The sequence below is a fragment of the Gracilinanus agilis genome, chromosome 3 (assembly GCF_016433145.1).
Source record: "Gracilinanus agilis isolate LMUSP501 chromosome 3, AgileGrace, whole genome shotgun sequence".
In the NCBI taxonomy this organism is placed as follows: Eukaryota; Metazoa; Chordata; class Mammalia; order Didelphimorphia; family Didelphidae; genus Gracilinanus; species Gracilinanus agilis.
This window is the reverse complement of record NC_058132.1, coordinates 560,608,977-560,624,054: the sequence shown is the minus strand read 5'-3', so window position 1 is coordinate 560,624,054 and position 15,078 is coordinate 560,608,977. Positions and strand designations below refer to the sequence as shown.

The window sequence follows — 15,078 nt, the reverse complement described above, 5'->3', positions numbered from 1 at the left end:
GTATAATTTATCCTGGCATTTAGGGTTAGAAGGTTTCAGAGATTATGGAGTCTAATTCCTAATTTAAAATAATTTTTAAAAAATGATTTCTTTTTTATATCAACTTCATTTCTTAATATATATTCTCCTTTGTATCCAGAAAGTTATTCTTTGTAACAAAGAATTTTTAAAAAGGAAGTGGGAAAAATTTAAAAATATTATTTAATATCAGAAAATGATTTCATCATATTTACATGTAATCTGGGAAAAATACCAAAAAAAATGTTATTCAGAATGGTAGGATAGCATATATGTCAATTCCTTTATTTTATATAGGACAAAGCTGAAACCTAGAGATAGGTGGTGACTTGATGTATGCCATCATATCAGTTGCAGAGCTAAAATTAAAAACTCAGGTCTTTTAACTACAAATCTAATACTTTTGTTTCCCATTAAAGTATGTTGCATCATTTTTTTAACTTTTCTGTCTAGTCTTTGTAGCCAATATTCATGTGGGAAATTCTGTTCATCTGCAAATATATGCAAACCATGAGATTGATGCTAACTAAGTGGCATCTGTACAAAGCTTGAAATAAATGTTTGGCTAAAGCTGAGTCAATAGATGATTCAATGAAAGATCACCAACATTAGCTGAATATCACAAAACACTAAGCTCTGTTTTTACTACTTTTTTCTCTGAGTTTTATCTGCTCCACAGTCAATCATGGTTATCAAAACTTAATAAAAGGAACAAATATTTGGCAAAGTGCAAGTTTGAAAGTACTTTAATATATCCATCTAGTCATCAATCTTTCTGAAAAGTCAGTTGGAGTTCAGTGGAAAACATCCATAACATTTTATGGAATATAAAAATGAAATAAATCAACTATAGGCCTTTTGTGGCTTGAAAAGATAAAGACTACTATCAAGTGTTAAGTCATTTTTGGTAAGAAACAAAGGAAATGATGATTGACCTATATTTCTACCTTTCCTTGTCCGCAGTTGTTGTCAAGTGGTTCCTTACCAAATCCTGAATGTCATTTATCATCTTGAAATGGTGGCTGTCTACTTTCTGTCTATTGCAGTGCCTTAAAAAAAGATAGCCATTGTGAGTTGGGAAGTAACTGGAAAAATTTAGAGGCAAAAAATAAAGATACTTTATTGCTCTGTTTTTCTTCTAATGATTTTAAGGGCTTTAAAAATGAACAAGAAAAATTCCACACTGTTAAATACTCGTGCTTTATTGCTTTCCAAGAATAAAGGTTTCTTTGTCTGCTTTTATACTGTGCATATCTCAACCATAATATGGTAGCAATAAATCTACATTAAAATCTGGATGGCATGGAAAAAAAACCAAAGATGACACACTTACCATAGCAAGTTTGCTGAAGACATAAACTTGAGAAAGATAAACACATTAGATGACATACACAAGGATCAAAAAAGATGTTAAAGGATTCACACACTGGGCCAAATCTATATAAGATGGAAGTTAATAGATTCATCTATATAAAACTCCATATCTATGTCTATTTATATAAGTGTGGACACACACACACATGCACATACTCTTGTTGGACCATATCAGCAGTACTGTGGTTAGTTCTGAGTAATGACATTTTAGAAATTGCTGGTAAGGTGGAAAGTATTCAAAGAAGAACAATGAAGATCATGTATACATGGAATTCATGTTATACATGGATCAAATAAAAATGGTAGGGATGCTTAGCCTGGGGAAGAGAAGATGTAAAGGCAATTTGATTGTTACTTCAAGAGAATATGAAGAACTATCACATGGAAAGAAGGAAGGAGACTAATATTTATTAAATATCTACTATTTGATCCTCACAGCAACCCCATTTTACATCTGAGGAAGCAGGAAGACAGAGGTTAAGTGGCCTTCCCAGAGTCAAGTAGCTAGTAAATGTGTAAGCCCAGACATGAACTCAGATCTTCCCAATTTCATTCTCAGAGCTCTTTGTTAATTATCCCATCTAGCTGACATTGGAAGAGACATGGCAGATGGAAGAGGGATTAATTTTGTTCTACTTGGGCCCTAAGGGTAGAACTAGGAACATTTGATTGAAGTAGCAAAGAGTTGGGGGCAGCTAGGTAGCTAAATGTATTGGGAAGCAACCATAGAGACAGGTAGTTCTGGGTTTGAATCTGGCCTTAGGCATTTCCTAGCAGTGTGACTCTAAGAAAATCCCCCAATGTCTAGCCCTTTACATTCTTCTTCTAGTGTGAAACCAATATACAGTATTGATTCTAAGAAGGAAGATAAGGGCTATTTTTAAAAGAATTCTTTTAAAGTTGCAAAGAAAAAAATTTAGGGTTGATATAAGAGGGGGAAATTCTTAACATCCAGTTCTATGCAAAAATAGAATGACTTGTCTCAGAAGACAGCAAGCCAGCCTCACAAGAGTTCTTCAATGTACATTAGGTATAATAACAATGGAAATTTCTGTCCAGGAACTAGCTGAACTAAATGGCTTTGGAGGTACCTTCTATGTTTGAGATACTATGTTTTCATCTGAGTCTTAAGTTTCTTATCTATAAAATGAAGGGATTGAGCTAAATGATCTCTAGTTATTTTCCACCATTAAATTTGATGAACCTGGCTAAGTTCATATGCTAAGTAGGATTTGCCTTCAATTTTATGTTCTTTACATCCTTCAGCATTTCAAAAAAATCATTTAAAAAATCAAACATTGGTATATATGACCTTTTGTGTTTACTCAGTTCATAAAGTGTTATTAGAACATGTTCAAGTGTTATCAAATGTAGTCCTTGATGCTTTAACTATATATATATATATATATAAAACTGATGATTACTTGAGAAATATTTCAAAGCTTAAATCAACAACAGTGTGAATAAAATTGCTCTCAGTTGTCTGGGCAGTCAGCCATACACCACCAGAAGAGCCATCATGGCTCTGACTTACCTTCCTCTGCAGTATTCGGAGGACAGAACACTGCAAGAAGATGTGTTAGTATCAAGTGGAAGGCAAGGTCCTTATGTACCATATGTATTAGCAAAAGAACATTCTACAAAATTTCATTGATATGAAAGTTAGAGACACTTCAGGTGCAAGCACACACACACACATGCACGCACGCACGCCCGCACATGTGGACACACACAACCACCCAATTATCAACTACTTTTAGCTGAAATGGTAAAAAAAAATTATCTGAAACATAGCTTATACATTAATTTGAAAATGTCTCAATCGAATGTTTTTAAATCACTTATTTATAGATCTGAATTTTTAGCTTTTATTTTCCCTTCCCCCTTCCCTTTAGAAAGCAAGAAAAACAAAATCCATTATAAATATATATAATCAAGCAAGAGAAATTCACACTAATAGTTATGTCAGAGGGTGGGGGAAGCATATACTTCAATCTGCATTATGGGTCAATGTTTCATAAGTTCTATGAAACTGTAATTAATTGCATTATATTGGTCAGAGACTGGAAGTCTTTCAAAGTTGCTGTCTTACAGAATTATTATTGCATTAATTATTTTTCTGGTTCTGCTAACTTCATTCTGTACCAATTCATACAAGTTTTCCTGGTTTCCCCCAAACCATTTTCGTTATTGTTCTTATAGCACAATAGCATTCTATCAAGTACACACAGTATAACTTGTTCAGCTATTCTCCAATCCATAACCCTTCAGTTCACAATTCTTTCCTATCATGAAAAGAGCTTCTATTTTTGTATATGTGAATCCTTTTCCCCTTCCTTTGATGTCTTTATGGCAAAGTCCTCATAATAGAATTGATGGGTTGAAAGACATGCCCAGTTGAATAGTTTTGATTTCCAATACTTTTTTCTTAATTTTTTTCTTAATTTTTATTAAATATCAAATCATTTATATTTCCTTATTAATTTTATAAGTCCTTCATTAGAAAGTAATTTCCTGAAGGGCAGTTACATGGTTCAGTGAATGGTGAATCCAATCCGGCTGGAGACAGGAGGTTCTAGGTGCAACTCTGGCCTCTAATTTTTGATTGTCATCCTCTACACAGGTTTGTACAAAATAAATAATATTCCAAGACACAAGAACTGCCTCATTTGAAATATGAGGTAAAGGTGGAGAGGCAGAATATAACCGGATTGGGAGAGTCTTTAAATACCTAGCTAAGGAGGGGGCAGCTGGGTAGCTCAGTGGATTGAGAGTCAGGCCTAGAGACCAGAGGTTCTAGGTTCAGGTCTGGCCTCAGACATTTCCCAGCTGACCCTGACCAAGTCATTTGACCCTCATTGCCCACCCTTACCACTCTTCCACCTATGAGCCAATACACAGAAGTCAAGGGTAATAAAGAAACAAACAAACAAACAAACAAACAAACGAATGAATGAATGAATGAATGAATGAATGAACGAATGAATACATAAATAAATGAATGAATAAATAAATAAATAAACAAACAAACAAATGAATGAATGAATGAATGAACAAATTAATAAATGAATCAATCAATCGATTGATTGATTAGTTGATTGATTAATTGATTGATTAATTGATGCCTAGCTAAAGAACAGTGGTAGGCAATGTGAAGCCACTGGGGGAAAGAATTAAGTAGTGTAGTGACATAATCACATCTGGATACTAAAAAGACTAATATAGCAGTGTTTTGCTATATTGCAAATAGATTTGCTATATCTGCAAATAGATTTGGAGAGGAATGACAATGAAGTCCAAGACACATAAATAAACTCCTACAAAACTGTAGAGAAGCATGAGTGAAGATGGAAGGGAGGGAGGCAAAGAGGGAGGAAAGGAAAGAGGGATGGAAGGAAGGAAGGAAGGAAGGAAGGAAGAAGGAAGGAAGGAAGGAAGGAAGGAAGGAAGGAAGGAAGCAAAGGAGGGAAAGGAAGGAAGGAAAGGAGGGAAAGGAAGGAAGGAAAGGAAGGAGGAAGGGAGGGAGGGAGGGAAGGAGGGAGAGAGTCCATATTCTTATTGAAGTTGCTGAAAATTACTGTATATAGTGAAATAATTTGTACAGTTCTATTAATTTCTACAATTTCTCTAACTTCATCCTGTATAAGGGATATTGGGTCATCAGCTTCAATAATTTTTATGGTATGTTTTTAATATGGTCATCATGAGCACTGAAAAATGGAATAACCAACTATCTCATGGAATGTTTCATTATTGTCTTTGGGCATATGAAGAAACCAACTCCTTTGTTTACTTCTCTTAAATAGGGAACTATGAGTCATCCTTCTGTTTTGCTTCAACTTTGTCTTCTGTTTCCACTTACAGAAGCTCAAAATTTACATCTTTCTGTTCCTCTAAGAGTGTGTCAATTCACTGGTGATTGGACAAAGATCTTGTATTTAGGGAACCAAAGGTTAATTTATTGTTTATATGTAATCTAAAAATGACATTCTTGTTAAACTCAGCTTTCTCTGTTTTTCATCACTTCACTATGGAAACAGGCAAAAGGACTTTTAAAATGTTTTCTTTGTTTCTTAAACTTGAAGTAGTCAAAGAGTTTATCATCTTAATAGCCAAACTAATGAGTAGGTCATAAGCAACTCCACAATTAGGAAGATTGGTACTTGAACAGCACACATTCTGTTATCTGTATCATATTTGAAGCCTTTTCATCTTGGCAGAATTTACACTATACCAGTATAGATTTTTAGAATGCCAAGATCCCTTTCACAAAGCCATAAGGCAATGGAATTAGAGTACAAAGGTTCATATGCCTTCTTTCTCATCTTTATAAAATTTTTATGAGAATAATCTATAAATATGTCAAGGATATTCTTGATGAAGATATACAAAGGACTCAGACATAAGACTTTATCTTTTTAGGCATACACTTGGTAGAATAATAGAAAGAATAAAAGATCCCACTGTGGTTATTTTTTGTTAATTACTCCACTCATTCCTCCCCTCAAAAAAAATAGTTTCAACAGAAAAATGTAGCCTTAAAGACCCTCTTCCAAAAAGAAGCCTCAAACGCAAACATTAAAATCGTACAAGTATCTTTGATAAATGTAACCAAAGAGCTAATAATTTAATGCCCCTTCTTAGTATCAAGAAAGTCATAAAATAGGAACATTCAAGTTTGCCAAAAATGATTTTTACTACCTTTGAAGACTCCAAATGGAAGAAGGAATCTTTATATAAGGGGAGGTCACACAGATGTTGCTGTTTATAGATGACACTCTGCTGCTAAAAGCATCAAATCCCTGCACATCACAAGACTTCTTCAATTACATCCATGATTTCTCAAAAGAGACTACCCTAACCATTCATATAGAGAAAATCAACTTGATGAATTTCTGTTGCCTTGACTAAAACAACCAGAAAATTGAGCTGATCCAATCGAATCTCTTTCTAGGATATGCAAGGTAGACAGAGAGTGAGCTGGGTCTCTGTGAACAGGAGAAAAGGAGTGAGCTGGGCTGAACTGGAGAAGTTGCACTGCTTTAAAAATAATGATAGTTTATATTTTTAAAGTTTGCAAAGCACTTTTCATTTAGCATCCTGTCTGAGCCTTACAAAAGCCTCTTCTATTTTCTAAATCTTAATCATATTTTCCAATATAATTTTAGGCATCCAGTCCTGTTCCCATATTCACATTGAATTCACTGTATTAATAGTATTTTCCTTTTATGGCAAGGGGGTTGAAGCTCATAGAATTTGACTTGTCCATAGTCACAGAGCTAGTAAGTATAAAAGGAAGCATTCAAACTAAGATCCTTCCATTATACGCTACCCTGCCTCTCAACTCAAAGATCCAAGTGGCTCTTTGACACAAAAACCTATATTTTAAATACAAATGTTCACTGCATAATGCTAGATGGCTGAAAAATTGTTAAATGACACAATTTCAGATAAATCAAAGTTGTATTTGATCCAAACAGCAACAGAGAGACAAATAGTGGACATGATGTAGTATATTTTTTCAGTGATGAGCTTCATACATAAAATGCCATCTAGAAAATGTGGGATACAGAAAAGAAGTGTATGACTGGAAAAGGAAATGGTTAATCATGAGCAAAAAGAGAAATGATCATACTATAAACTGCCACACTATTGCCCATAAAATATAAAAAGACCTAGAGAAAAGTTTATGGCATATAATGCCTTTATGTAAAAACTATGTCAGAATATGGGAAAAATGCATAGAATGAGATTGTATAAATGAGTTTTCCTTCTACCAGTGGTAAGATGGAAATCATAATTCAATTGTCATTGGAATATCAGAGAAATAGTCATTTTGAGTACTGTGCATTGTAATAATTATCAATAAGGTTAAGATGACCATATTGTTATGCCTAATCAGAAAGATATTTTTCTTTGAATGTGTCACTTTACAAGGTAAGCTGCATTCCTATATGTAATTTTATTACACTTGAGGCCAAAATACTCTTTAGTGAACAGATGAAATACTATTGTGCTCAAAGGAATAATAAACTGGAGGAATTCCATGTGAACTGGAATGACTTCCAGGAACTGATGCAGAATGAAAGGAGTAGAACAATAAGAACATTGTATACAGAGACTGATACACTATGGTTAAATCAAATGTAATGGACTCTGTACTAGCAACAATGCAGTGATCCAGGACAGCTCTGAGGGATTTATGGAAAAGAACGCTACCCACATTCAGAGGAAGGACTGCAGGAGAGGAAACACAGAAGAAAAACAACTGCTTGAACACATGGGTTGATGCAGGCATGATTTGGGAAGTAAACTCTAAATGACCACAATAGGACAACTATCAATAATATGGAAATAGGTCTTGATCGATGACACATGAAGAAACCAGTGGAAATGTAAGTCGGCTATGGTGGGGGGGCGGGGGTTGAGGCTTTTGTATTAACTATCAAGTGGCAACTGTACAACATTTATTTGGACATTCTGCTATTTTCAATTGTCTTGTTATGTCTATCCCATTTGAAAAAAAAACATATTCTTCTCCTAAATAATGAATGACTAAATAAAAATAAGTAAATAAATGAATGAATGAATGAAAGTACTGATGCATGAATGAATAGTCCCAGTCATAACATAATGTACTGAAATAAGTTCTAAGAGTTATTGGATCTAAATGCTAATCATAGTTCAGTCACTTCTGTGACCATCATTAAGTTCCTTCATCCTTCTGTACTTCATTTCCATCATCTATAAAATTATGAAGTTAGAATAAGTTATCTCTAAGATCCCTTCCAACTCCAAAGTTTCTTTATTTCCAATATTGTTGTACTTAAGAAGGCCCAGAAACTGAGGTGATTTTGTATGCCACTTAATATGGCCAAAATATCTTTCTGGTACAAACTAAAAGTGCCCAGGGATTACTGTTGATGGCTAATCTATTCATATACAGGCATATGTCCTATTTAGTATGCTTTGCTTTGTTGTGTTTTGCATCTAATGCATTTTTTAAAAACAAATTGAAGGTCTGTGGCAACACATTGGAGAAAATCTATCAGTGCCATTTTTCTATCAGCATGTGCTCATATTGTATCTCTATTTTTGATTACTATGGCCATTCTCACAATATTCCAAAACTTATTAATCATTATTATATAAAAGTGATCTCTGATAAATAATCTTTAACGTTGCTGTTGTAACTCTACTGGGGAGCCACAAGATATGCCCAAATAAGAACACACACTTAATTGATGAAGGTGCATATTCTGATTGCTCCTCTGACCCAAAAAAAGGCTTTTCCTTTCTCTCTCCCCTCCTTGGGCCTCCCTATTCCCTAAAACAAAATAATATTTAAATTAGGACCACTTGATAACCTTGCAATGGCCTCTTGAACACTTGTTCAAGAGAAAGGAAGTCAACTGATGTAGCCAATTTCATTGTTTTCTTATTTTAAAAAACTGCCACAGCCATCCCAACTTTAAGCAACCACCATCCTGATCAGTCAGCAGCCATCAACACTGAGGCAAGATCCTCCACCAGCAAAAAGATTATAACTCACTGAAGGATTAGATATTAACATTTTTAGCAATAAAGTATTTTAATTAAAGTATGTATATTGTTTTTAGACATAATAATATCGCACACGTGGTAATAGTATAAACATAACTTTTATATGCACTGGGAAACCAAAAAATTCACATGACTCACTTTATTGCAATATTTCCTATACTGTGGCAGTATGGCACTGGCAATATCTCCAAGGTATGCCTGTAACTAAAACATTACTTGTGGATAATTCAAATTTGAACTAATTATGGAGAAACCTTCATTTTACAATATGTTAGAACAAACCATGCTAGCAAAGAGGCAAACATAAATGTTACACTATACTGAAAGAAAAAAAGATATATATGTATACATTTTTTTTAATCAGCTCCATTTAATTTTGGAATGAGTTTGAATTTTGATCTGTACATATGCTGCATTTCACAGAATAGCTTTGTTATTTTGATTGAAGACCATTTAGAGGATCTGGAATGCTGCCCAATTTCACCTTGGCTCGAGAAATTCGCCTTCTGAAAATTAGTTTTATCTCCAGTGATTTTGAATATGATAAAACAGGAAATCAGAGCAAAGCATTGTCCCCAGGTTCTAATCCAGGACAGTAGGAGTCTACACAATCTCTAAAGCAAAACACACACACACACACACAAACACACACACACACACACACCCCACACACCTCTGTTTCAGGAGAAAACTGAGTTGTAATAATTGACATATGGCCACATGGTTGATCATTAAGCATTAGACCAGAACCTATCTTCATTAATGATATACTGAATGAGTTTTTGCACATTGCTTTTCCTTCAGTTAACTGTCATGAAATGATACCTGTGTTAAGGAAGTAGAGAATGTCTCAACATGAATTCTTTTTATTTTCCTCTATTATCATTGAATATCCCACTTAACACTTGAGTACTTAATAATTAAAATAAAATAATTAAAGAATAAAAAAGCTTACCGATTCATTATCTTATTTTTGTTTAATATTTTTCTATTCTAATCATATAATTATCTTACTATCTCAATCTGAATGGGTAACTACATGCCACAGTGAATGGAGTGCTGGGACAAAAGTCAGGAAGGCTCATCTTTCTGACTTCAAACCTGGACTCTGACAATACTTACTAGTTGTGTGACACTGAGAAATTTTGCCACAGTTCCTCATCTGTAAAATGAGCTAGAGAAGGAAATGGCAAACCACTAGTTACTTTGCCAAAAATTTAAAAAATGAAGTCAACAAGAGTCAGACACAACTGAACACCACCAAAAATCTGCATTTGTAACAGCTCTGATGAGTCAGGTCTCCAGAGTTTGGCTAGTAAGCACCCCAGGGGCTCTCAGGGTCCTTATGAGAGATTATGAGGTATCTTTATAATTCTGTAGTTCTGGTCATTGCAATAATAATCCAAGACTACTGTACTTCCTAAATTGATTATCAATTAGTTAACCAAGAAAAATGAACTTTTAGTATTTATTGAGTTTGTATAGTAAAAATATTTGGCACAAAGCATCCCTCTCATATGTTTGAATCACAACCTCATATCAATATATACAGAGTATAAAGGAAAGTAAAATCTAGATTAGAGAGCACATGTGACAAAAAGTAATCTCAAAGATCCTGGAAAAAAGCTTCTCTATGATGCTTAAACTATTTCCCTTAGATATGATATAATTTTCTCCTAGGCTCTTGGGATACCCTTAAATCATCAAGTCTGTATAAATCTTCTGCACCTTTCATAGTTTATGATGCCAGTCCAGCCAAGGGGAGAGGACAGAGACCAAGACCAAGTCTGACGCCCTGAGTTTTGCTTCTTACCCCACAAGAGATTCCTTTCTAAGAGTTAGCTGGAACATTCTTTTTTTTTTTTTTTAGTTTTGTTTTTTTTTTAGTTTTTTAACTGCCAAGGACACAAATCCTTGAATCCTATTAGCTCAAGAGGTTTTGTACAGGTCCCAGAGAGGGTGACCAAGTCCCTCAGCCAATCCAAGCAGGCTTCCTGTCACACTTAGACAACCACTGAAATGTGTTTTCACCTGATAGGTATAGCAGTCCTAAGTAGCTGAGATGTGTTCTCACCTGATAAATGTATCAGAGTTTAACATCTTGACACAATTTAAGTGAGGTGTGGTGATTTGGCTGAGTTACTCAGACAACCCCCTTTCTGACACTAGAAATATTATAATGTAAGGAAATGCTTCTGGCTATTCAAGGGCAGAGTGGAAGTCAGTTTCTAGGACACTGTGGAAACAAAACAGTTGAGAAATATTTAACTGGAGGTTAAATATCTTTGAGGAGAAATCACTCTAATATATTATATGTTGATTAAGCTACAGGCTACAGCCTGCCCTACCAAAGTAGGAAATGAAAGTGTTGAGTTTTTTTGATTTTAAATTGTAAGTGTGAATAAAGGGAAAAGGAAGAACACTTGCCCCTAACCGGGGACACCAAGATTTAAAATTCTGTATAGTTGGAAAACAGTCAACAACAATGGAATCTGAGATTTAAAAAAGATCTCAGAGGCCATCTAGTATAGCCAGGGCCTGAATACTGACTTCCTATTCATTATCTTTAAGAAGTCATCTTCCAGCTTTTGCTCCAAGAATTTCAGTGGGAGGGAAGCCATTACTGGAGAAGTGACTTATCACACATTTATAGTTCTAATTGTGAGGAAGTTTCTCCTTACATGAAGCTTTCATTTGCCTCTCTGTAACTTCAACTGCCAAGTCCTAATTCTGCCTTTTGGGGCTAAAAGGAGAAATGTTATCACTTTTCCTGTAACAAACCTTCAGAGGGACAGAAAGAGAAAGAAGAAGGAACGTGAAGTATTATTTGCATAGATTTGTAAGGTTTTGCAAAATGATTTATTCAGCTTATTTGATTTACTTTTCATAACAACTCTGTAACATCATTGCTACTATTATCCCATTTTTGCAGATAAAGAAACTGATGAAAAGAGAGTTTAAGTGGCCTGTCCAAATTTACACAGCTAGTAAATAACAAGACCAGCACTCTATTGACTACATACTTCCACCTCCTGGTTTCTATATACCGGTTCATTATAGTCTGATTAAAGATATCCTTAATTGTGTTTCATTAAGTCATGATCTCTAGAGCCCCTTCATGTCCTTGTCACCTTCTTCTGGAAATTCTAAAGCTTATAAATATCCATTCTAAAATGAAGTGCTGAGAACTGGACACAATATTAAAGATAAATGAATAGGGCAAGAATACAGCAGGGTTAATAACTTGTAAGTCCTAGACAAAGGATTCTTAATTTTTGCTTATCAAGCATCCTTTTCAGTAGTCTAGTAAAAGCTATGGTTCTCTTCTCAGAATGATGCTTACAAATGAATAAAATAAGCAGCATTACAAAGGAAATTAATTTTATTCATATATATATTACATATATTTTAATATATAATTATATATATATATATATATAAATACATACATATAAAACAAGTATATGGCCTTCAGGGTAAGTATGTGTCCTGGTTTCTCTGTGTCACTTCATGTAACCTAAAATTGCATTAACTTTTTTGAAAACCATCATAAAGGAATCTCTTCATGAGTTCAGTCAGCTAAAACTTTAAGCTTAAATTAAAAATTATTTCCTATCTAACCATACCTTCTAAATCATGCTCTCAGGATTTCTTTTTAAATCAGCTATGGAATTTTCCATTTATCTGTCTTAAATTTCATTAGTTTATTAGATTCAACCTAAGAATTTATCCTGCAGAGATATCTTTGGATTTTGACCCTGTAATACAATATGTGAGCAATTTCTCCCAACTTGGTATCTTCTGCACACTTAATAAAGATGTCAACTATGCTTTTCCAAGTTGGTAACAAAAATGTTGACTGGTATAATGTCAAGCATAGAATCCTGGATGACCTTTTGGTCTTTCTCTTTTTCTTCTGCCTTGAGGTAAGGGAAAAGAAGAATAGTATTTTAATTAATGAGTAACAAGTTAGGAGGGTAGAATGAGCATTTTTCCATTGCTTAGTTAGTGTAATGAAATGTATCCCTGCCTAAGTCCCAAAGAGGTTAAGACCACTGCTCTTGACTGCTACTTGAATTGGGTCATCAAGTGATTTACTAGCTAACAAAAATGCTTTGAAAAGTTTTTTTTGTTTGATTGTTTGTTTTTACATTATGAGAGAAATAGGAGGATGGGGCCAAGAGAGAAGAGAAAAATGCAGCTAAAACTCTCTCAGCATTCCCCTCCAAAAAACATTAAAATAACATCTCAAATTGAATTCTAGAGTAACAAAAGCCTTCAAAAGGTTGAGGTAAGGCATTTTTTCCCTTCCCAAGATTACTTTAGAGGTCATCTTTGTGATAGATATGTCAGCCCAGAATTCAGAGCATGCCACATCAATACCAGCAACAGGCTTGGGGGGTGGGAGAGTCCAGGATTTGCAAAACTGGTAGCAGTAGCTTCCAGTGCTCTCATCATAGAAATAATAATCAGGTCAGCCTAGTGGTCAGAAAATACTATGAGGGACCCCTTTTTGGCTTTGCTGAAGGACAATGATGAATTTCTTATAAACAGGGTAAAAAAGAAGACTAGCACTTGTGGCCACGGGAAAGCAGGGACCCTAGTCATGGTTCCAAAGCAAAAAGGGCAGCACTGCTAAGGCTTCAAGGAAACAAGAGACTGGGTCACAGCTTCAAGGTAAAAAAAAAAAAAAAAAAAGAGCTGGATTTAGAGCAGCAAGGGAGGAAGGATCCTTCCTAGACCATAGCATAGACCAGGAGAGCAGTGTCCATACCTTTCTTTGGATCATACCACCTTAGAAGCACTAAAAATGGACAGACCCTCAGAACTACCTCTGAAAACAGCCACATAAAAACCCTAAAGCTTAGAACAGTGCTCCCTCCACCCTGGGATTATATTCCAACTTTAACACAAAATTAAAGGTAAAAAAAAAAAAATAGGTGTTAAAAATGAGCAAAAAAACCCCAAATAAACGAAATATAAAAAAAACCCCAAATTGTCATAAAAATCAACTGTGGTGACAGATAAGATCAAGACACTAACTCATAGAAGACATTGATATCAAAACAGCTACAAAAAACGGCTCAAAAGAAAAATGGGAATTGGACAAAACCCAAGAAGAATTTCTGGAAGACTTCAAAATGGATATTCAAAAACAAATAAGAAAGAGTGGAGAAGAGGGGAAAATAAATGAGAGTGAATTCAAGAAAATTATGAAGAGAGTCAGTGCTTTCCCAATAAGATCAAGGATGAAGCAACTGATGCTATTATTACCAGTATTATTCAATATTATAAAATGCTAGCTATAACAATAAGACAAGAAGAAGAAATTGAAAGAATAAAAGCAGACAATGAAGAAACAAAACTATGACTCTTTGCAGATGATAAGATGGTATACTTAAAAGATTTTGCAGATGGTATGATAGTATATTTAGAGAATTGCAGAGAATCAACTAAAAACCATTTGAAAAAATCAGTATCTTCAGTAGTTTCAGGATATAAAATAAAACCTCATAAATTATCATAATTTCTATTATTATCAACAAAGTCCAGCAAGAAAAAACAGAAAGAGAAATTATATTTATAAAAATTTTAGACAATACAAAATATTTTGGAGTTTACCTGCCAAGGCAAACCCAGGAATTAAATGAACACAATACTGCCATTACTTTTCATCAAATTAGAAACATATTAATTGCTCATAGGTAGGTCAAGCCAATATAATAAAAATGATTATTCTATCTAAATTTTTTATTTGTTCAAGGCCATATCAATCAAGGTACCAAAATTTATTTTACAGAATTAGAAAAAATAACAAAACTTATCTGGAAGAACTAAAAGTTGAGAATATCAAGAGACTAAATAAAAAAATTGAAAGATAGTAGCTCAGCAGTACCAAATCTCAAATTGTATTATAAAGTAGTAATCATGAAAACAATCTGGTACTGACTAAGAAATAGACTGGTGTATCAAGGGAATAAATTAAGTAGGCAAGACACAGTACAAAATAACCATTGAAATCTAGTCTTTGATAAATACAAAAACCCAGGCTTTCGGGGCAAGAGCTCAGTATCTGACAAAATGGCTGGGGAAAATATAAATCACTTTGGCAAAAAATATGTA

General features: G+C 34.2%; 1 protein-coding gene across 3 annotated transcripts in view; it reads right to left on the bottom strand.

Annotated features, from left to right (window-relative positions):
* KLF12 (Kruppel like factor 12) overlaps window positions 1-15,078 on the bottom strand; it is a 554,999-nt gene that overhangs the window by 316,302 nt on the left and 223,619 nt on the right. The window contains exon 1 of one of the 3 annotated variants that reach the window (XM_044670595.1): window positions 1,004-1,048. The exons of 1 other annotated variant lie outside the window; for it this stretch is intronic. In XM_044670595.1, coding sequence (XP_044526530.1) covers window positions 1,004-1,027 — 24 coding nt within the window. In that variant the 5' untranslated portion in view covers window positions 1,028-1,048. Of the gene's footprint in view, window positions 1-1,003; window positions 1,068-15,078 lie in introns of those variants that run through there. One more of the 3 variants, XR_006505832.1, reaches the window with a different exon arrangement.